The sequence below is a fragment of the Limulus polyphemus genome, unplaced genomic scaffold (assembly GCF_000517525.1).
Source record: "Limulus polyphemus unplaced genomic scaffold, Limulus_polyphemus-2.1.2 Scaffold44, whole genome shotgun sequence".
NCBI lineage: Eukaryota > Metazoa > Arthropoda > Merostomata > Xiphosura > Limulidae > Limulus > Limulus polyphemus.
The window spans coordinates 39,338-46,610 of record NW_013665654.1 but is presented as its reverse complement, the minus strand read 5'-3'; the positions used below and the strand labels follow the sequence as shown (position 1 = coordinate 46,610).

Below are 7,273 nucleotides of genomic sequence, written 5' to 3'. Positions count from 1 at the left end.
AATACAGAAATAACAGCCATTTTATAATTAGCATTTAGGGATTTTACTCGCTGAGTGGTAATTTTACAAAAACAAAAGATTTATTTGAGTTATAAAACGCAGCAACTAAACTTAATATAAAATATGTTTAAATCAGTGCATGAGTATCATGTTTCCATTTACTCTTATCGATATTTCAAAATTAATGTTTCTTTAGTTTAAACATCCTTGTTTTATTGAACACGCCCTAAAATAAACGAAAAAAATCACTCAAAAGCTAAACATTTTAGAATATATCTATTTATATTAAAACTAAATATATTACCCATATAAGAAGAGCCACGTTAAGCCTACTGGTGATCCAAGAACTAGTGTATTTTAAGGGGCCCATCAATATAATTATATGTGTTTCACAACATTCTTCGTGGTCAGTGGGTCCCCAAGACTTGGTTAGCCCTTCCATTAAACCGGCACTACATTTGAGTTTATTTATTTAATGCAATGTATCTTTTCGTTCGTTTGTTTCCTGTTACCCTTTTGATTTCCAATTGAATCATTACATTTTTTAAATTATATGTAACCAAATAAAATAAAGCACATGATTCGAAATATACCTTGACGAATATTTTATTAATAACAGTATTCATTAAAACATGAAATATATTAAGAGCGAGATAGAGTATTAATTAATTCGGTTGAAGAGCACTCTATTCGTAAATCAACAAAAAATTATTTCACTTGTTTTGATACTATCTGTTATACGAAATGCCTATGAACGCCGTAAGATATCAAATATAACAACAACATATTTCCAATTGCTATAAACACTTAGTTTATATCAGTATGTTTACACACGACCATGTCGGTATCATGATGAATGGGAAATTTAAAATAATACTTTTTTAATCCACATGTGGTGTAAATACAAAAATACCTTGTTTGAAACCTAAGAAATACTGTTTATAATAGAAAGTTTGTTCAGCTCATTTATAAAGTCATAAGAATGAATGCATATATCGAAAGTGATTTTTACAAAATAAGTAAATTCAGTGTTGTTTAAAGTAATTAGAGAATAAAACCCTGAAAAAAACCTACAAATAGGAGTCTGTATGATTTACTCAGATACACATACAATCACCATGTCCTCTTATTCACAAATTAGGTATTTGTTTTGCATGAACTGTAAGAAAATTATTTTTTTATGAATGTTTATGGGTACAAAGCTTAAAAGGCGTTTGAATGTTTATAAATTTGTTTTTACTGGACTCTTAACACAGACTGGCACATTTCTAGAAATCTAATATTTCTTAGTTTTCCAAAACACGTGCACTCACTTGGTTATAATCTTTTTATGGCATGTACCCTAATTCATCTTGAAGGTTGGTTTGAGACCAATGTCGAAACTTCTTTTCGCTCATTCCGTGTTTCACAGTGACAAGCGTTGCTGACGTACTCATCTGAACCAATTCCATATTCGAATTTTTACTGCTATTGTTGTTGAGTCCGGAATAATCTGAATAATATTCCTCCACACCAGAGTCAGATGAGCCTCTTCCTCTATTACTGCGTCGTTGTCTTCGGCGTTTTATCTTCTTTCTCTTGTCTTTCTGAGTTACTTCAACAATGGAGGAACCACTGAGGGCTGATCCTCCACTTCTACTTCCATGTCGTTGTTTTGAAGAATTCTTCGACGGCAAGTTGGACCTCAGGTCGTGAAAACTCCAGGACAGTCGCCTCTTCTTCTTTTTCCTAATTTTGACAATCTGATTTCCGTGAGGACTGAGACATACTTCTGATGTGTCATAAGCGGAGTCCTCGGAAAAATCTGAGTCCTTTTTGCCTCTGAACTGACCTCTCAATTTACATCTAATAGTTATTAATTTCCTCTTGGCACGATTAAAGGATTTCAGACTAAATCTCTTCAAACTAGTGAGAAAACTTGGTCTTCTCTCAAGATGGTCATCTGATGAAAAACGAATGGCTTTGTGATGATGGCTGGACATTTTAGTCATTGGTAATGTTGCCACTCCTTTATAAATATCTGAGCCCTGACACGTAGAATCGGAAGTTTGACTGAGTGTAGACCAATTTTTCACGTTATTGACTCTATTATAAGTACGAACGCCGTGTGGCAAGAAATGGGTATTTCCATTTGATAGCAAGCCAGATGGCTCTGTCGAAGCTGTTGTTTCATAAGGGACTTTAAGAATAATTTTTGTAGTCCCATTATTCTTTATATCAGACTGATTTTTGTTTTCTAGTTCTAAAATATTAGCATCTACACCAATTTGACCTTTATTTCTTCTAAGAACATCATGGCTTATGGTCAGAGGACTTTCTAAATAATGAACATCAGCATGAGTCTTAAGTTCCTTACTTATATTTTGATATTTTCTGCGCTTACAATTTAGATCTGTTTTATATTCGTCTACGTCCTCGTTTAAATTATCTTTCAGACGGATTTCGTTCACATAATGCCTTTCGTCGCTTTTATTGCTCACGCCAGAATACTCGCTCTCGCTACTAAAATCCATTGTCTCAAAAAGTTCCATTTCTTCTTTTCGATTAGTTTTTGTTGGATTTTCAGTAAAAGATGTTTGTTTACGTGAGTTCTTGGATCATATTCATTTACATTTTCGGAAACACATTGAACTGTGAAATACTGTTTTGGCAGCTGCAAGGTAGATTCACCAGATTTATGAAAGTTTTTGGACTGTTTTTTCTTGTTTAAGGAATTAGTGTAATAAACACTACTTTCACTACTAGTAAATCTCTCCAGTCTGGAATCGATATCGCTTTCAACTTCATGGTTTTTAATACTGTATTCAACGTTTTTCTTTCGTGTACTGTCAGACGAGTACTGAGAATCACTTTCGCATTCCATATTTATTGTTTGTGTGATTGTAACTGAATCTTTCTGATTACTGTCATTTAATACACAGACCGGTCGATCTTGTTCTGCGATTCTGATTGGAATAATTCGTACAGTACCTTCTGTAGTGGAACAAGGCTCAACAGACTTTGACTGATATAACTGAGGTGTTGTGTTATGAACATTACTGTGCTTCTGTATAACTTTCCAAATGTGTTCTCGTTCATGTTCCGGTAGTAAAGACTCTTTTAAGTTTTCAGTTTTCGCTGTGTTTGTTCGATTAGAACTATTGTTTTGATTGTGTCGAAATTCATTGCTTTGATGCTCAAATTGTTCCTGTTTAGAGTTGCGAACAAGGGTAGCTTTCTTCTCATAACCTAGTAAAGAAGGGTTCAAATTAAAAGCGTTTCCCATCGACTGATTTGGGTTTTTGGTAGCATTTCCTTGAGACAAGAGTGGGGATAATGACAATTTATTTTCTATTCTTTCCGCTGAACGACAACGATTAACTTTAGCTACATTTCTATCATTTTCAGAGGAAGAGTGACCATCATTATGGTTCATTTTCTCCATAGATTTACTGCGGTTTTGCAATACTTGTTTTCTGATAATGCGAGATGGATTTGTGCGCTCTTCGGGAGATGCTTTCACGTATCTTTCCTCATGGCTTCTTCTTTGGTTTTCAAAAGAAGAAGATGAAGAGTTCCTGTTCAAATTAGCAGGATAACTTCTGTTTTTATACTCTGGTGAAGAATGAACATCAGCCAACCTACTACAAGATTTACTTCTATGTTGATCAATATCTGATCCATTTATTTTCTCTACTAGCCTTTCACAAGACCTACTCCTATTGTAGACTTCCTCATTTTTCCTTCGATGATGAGGAGACATAGGAGTGAGTTTTTGCAATTTCCCTTTTTCAATTCCATGACTATTTCGGGTATATTTTTTGTTTGAATCAGGGGATGAAGGAATCTCTTTCATTCCATTTTCATAACAAGTTTCAAACCCCGGCCCACTAGTTCTGACATTCATCCATCTTGTGGCGATGCTTTGATGAGGTTGGCGAGTTATCTGTCTATTGCTGTTTTCACTTGTATGAGTAATGATCGAATACGTCTCCATTTCGGGCATGAGTACATTGTTATTATTGAAAAATCTTCCAGAAACATCTGATGTTCGACTGCTGCTTCTTTCTATAAAAAGGAGCTCCAGCGAACCAATTCTTTCATATGTTTGTTTAATACTGTCTAGCGAAGAGCATATGATCATGGCATCCTCAGCATTGGCACAAACAAAAGCATGACACTCCACAGACTTTGAAGACCCCACACAATGAAGAAAACAAGCAAAAAGAGATGGATGAGTTAAACTTACCAGAAACCGGTGTTTCGCTGTGAGTGGGACACAGTTGCCTTTGTCAACAACTGCATCTGAGCAGGCTAAAGGAACGAAGGCAGCACCGAACATTCGTCTTTTCAATATTCTAGTGTGAAAACGTACTGCAGCCCAAAGAATCATTCCTGACACCGGAGTGATTACCTTTCTGACCACTGCTTCACGGGTTCCTGTTTCTCGATTATCTTCGTTTTCAGCCACTACCAGTCCGTAATCTGATAACAAAAGGTACTGAGTCAAAGCTAAGGGATGGACAGTACGATGGTCTTCACCTCTTCTTCTGGACTTAGTGTACAAGTCCAGTAGTGGTCTCTGTATAGTTTGCATGTTCACTTTCTTTTTTCTGGTAGGAAAGAGAACACTTCCCAAGTACCGCACATGAAACCCATCATCCAATTCTTCGGGGCCAGCTGGCCCATGACTGTCGTGAATGATCATAATCAATGGTAGTGCTTGTGATCACTTCATCTACATTTTGGGTCCCTAAAGCAGGGGGTGAAAGAATGTATTTTAAATAATTTGAAATCAGTTTATAACCAATATATAACACAAATAATTTATCTTCATTATAGACATTTTTAAAGCCCTTTCTCGCACAGACAAAACACGGTGTTGCGGGTCTCGGAAAGAAATCCGCTATCCGAACAGCTTGCGTTCTCTTTGGGAAATTCAAGCTACACTAAGTGAAGGTAGTGAGAGAAAACAGGTTGATAAACTAACATGCAAGTTACATCCCCCCTCCTTTTCAGATACTGCCGGAAGGCTGCCCTACTTTTTTATTACATCTATAAATAATTACTACATTCGAAGTGCGGGTAAAGGGCTGTCAGTTTGACTCCTCGGGCCCGCATATTGTCCCACATATTTGAACTATGATACCTTTAGATTATATTTGAACTATTATACCTTCTCTACTATAAATGATAGAACTTACTCGAAAAACATGTTTCCTAATACTTCAAAAGCGTCTTCCCCTTCCAATCTATCCACCTCATCTACCAGCTCTCACTCTACGTAACAGTAACAGCGTATTTCATATTGGATGTAAAAAGTTTGCTCCACCTCCTATTAGTGTACATTTGTCGAATAACGTGGCTTGATGAACTCAACCTACAAACATGTACCACTCCAAGTGTAATACATGTGTTGAACCTATACACGGTCGGGAAGGTCGAAGTAACATTAACTCTAAAGATATATAAATATATGTATATTTATAGGTGGATGGATGGATATAAATATAAGCTAAACTTAAATCGAATTAGAGTGTAGACAAGTACACTATAAATAAACTCAATAAAGCAATTACATAAAGAAACTATAGAGCAGGTAAAGTAAGTGTTTCGGTCGATATATAAATTTATTTTCTATATGTGCAAGGTCAAGTCATTTGTTATTTTTATGCATATATTAACGTCGTCGTAAAGAAGGTGCATTAATTGATTTGTGGAGCAACAAAAAAACACTTGTTTGTATAAGTCACTTATGTTTATATTGTTAAAGAGTTTGAAAAGATTCAATTAGAGGGTATTTACGTCCAATCTATTTTTTAAAAACATGATATTTTTATACGAATAACCTCTAATCAAATCCAACTGTGCAGTGGAACACCTAAAGCTAGAATATCCTACTGTTGTTTTTGTACAATCTTCTGAGTTAGACATCTGACTAAACTAGTTTGAAAATTAAGAGTAAAGTGAGTTAAGAATGGTGCACGTGTGGTCCACGTTTTAATTGTTCGTTGGTATTCTTCACCAAAGATCGTGTGGTAGCACTATCTGTACTTAGCCAGCTTATGGTAGTCAAAAATCACATGAATTAAAACAAAGCAATTAGTCAAACTTATGATCGTTAAGCCTCCGTGTACGTTAATCAGACACATTCGTCATCCAAAAGAAGAACATTATATCAAAAAGGAACGAAGGGAAGGACTAAACTCTAAATCAGAAACTTACCCTAGCATTTCTTTTAATGTCTTGCGAAGCTTATACTGAAAAAGAAATAAACAAAAACACGTAATTAAGTCAATAAGGTATAATGGTGGAATTATAGGATGCATACTAAAAAACAAAAAGAGGAAAAAAATGGGACTTCACAGTTGAAATTTGCCTGATATAGACATTTTCAGGAGCCGTTTCTTTTTGGGGCCACTGAACTAAAATCGGTATTATCGGGTCACCTCACGGCGCAGTTCATTGAGAAAAAATGTCTGCTCTTTGACTAAAACATCATGCTGGTAAGTAGAAGTAGCACTGGCATTTTTTGAAGCACTTTCCTTTTTAAATACATAGTGATCTAATAAACAAATTAGACCGAAACATGGTTTGTAAGGGTAAATCGATCTAGTTTTCATAGGGACACTCTGCATCACGATGAAGTTTACGCTTCTCAATTCGTTTTCGGCTACTTTTACACGCTACACAATCGCTATCTGTTCTAGCATCCCTAATTTTGAGCGTTATAAGTCTGCAGACATACCGCTGTGCCACGGGGGGGGGGGGGCTTGTAATTTGATCAAGTTATTACCCACTTAATGTTATATCAACATAAATTGGTAAAAAAAAGTGTATTGTATAACAAAAGAGATCAATGATATCGATTCAGTGATAGTATGGTTACATTCTTTTGATAATTTATAAACAACAGTTACTAATGTCTGACATATATATATAGTTAACGTTAAAATGAAAGGTTTTAAAATGAAGTGTTAAAAATACCTTTTACTGATCGAGAGCCCATTTCAAGTCCAAGTATTATCTCAAAGCGTAGCTGGCGTAATAGTTATTTCGCCTTTGATAGAGAAATGCAAATGTGAACTTTCATGATATTCTTAAGATTTGTAGCATGATAGAACTTCCATGCTTGTTTCATATGTAAGTTGTGAACGGAGATTCACACTGTATTTTATATATAAATTGAGGTGAAATTCTGTTAGTAGTCAGAACCGGTTCTTTTCTGGAATTCTAAGCGGAGTATCACTGTTTTTGTATATTTCTAACTAGGTTTGTTTGTTTGTTTGTTTGT

The 7,273-nt window shown here is 35.3% G+C and overlaps 1 protein-coding gene across 5 annotated transcripts in view; it reads right to left on the bottom strand.

The window, feature by feature from the left end:
- Positions 1-2,443: 2,443 nt before the first annotated feature.
- LOC111086482 overlaps positions 2,444-7,273 on the bottom strand; it is a 16,789-nt gene continuing 11,959 nt past the window's right edge. For 2 of the 5 annotated variants that reach the window (XM_022389526.1, XM_022389511.1), the window contains one exon: positions 2,444-4,732. In XM_022389526.1, the coding sequence (XP_022245234.1) occupies positions 2,477-4,687 (2,211 nt within the window). In that variant the 5' untranslated portion in view covers positions 4,688-4,732 and the 3' untranslated portion in view covers positions 2,444-2,476. Of the gene's footprint in view, positions 4,733-5,183; positions 5,219-6,204; positions 6,240-6,966; positions 6,991-7,273 lie in introns of those variants that run through there. The other 3 variants (XM_022389521.1, XM_022389530.1, XM_022389524.1) reach the window with 3 other exon arrangements.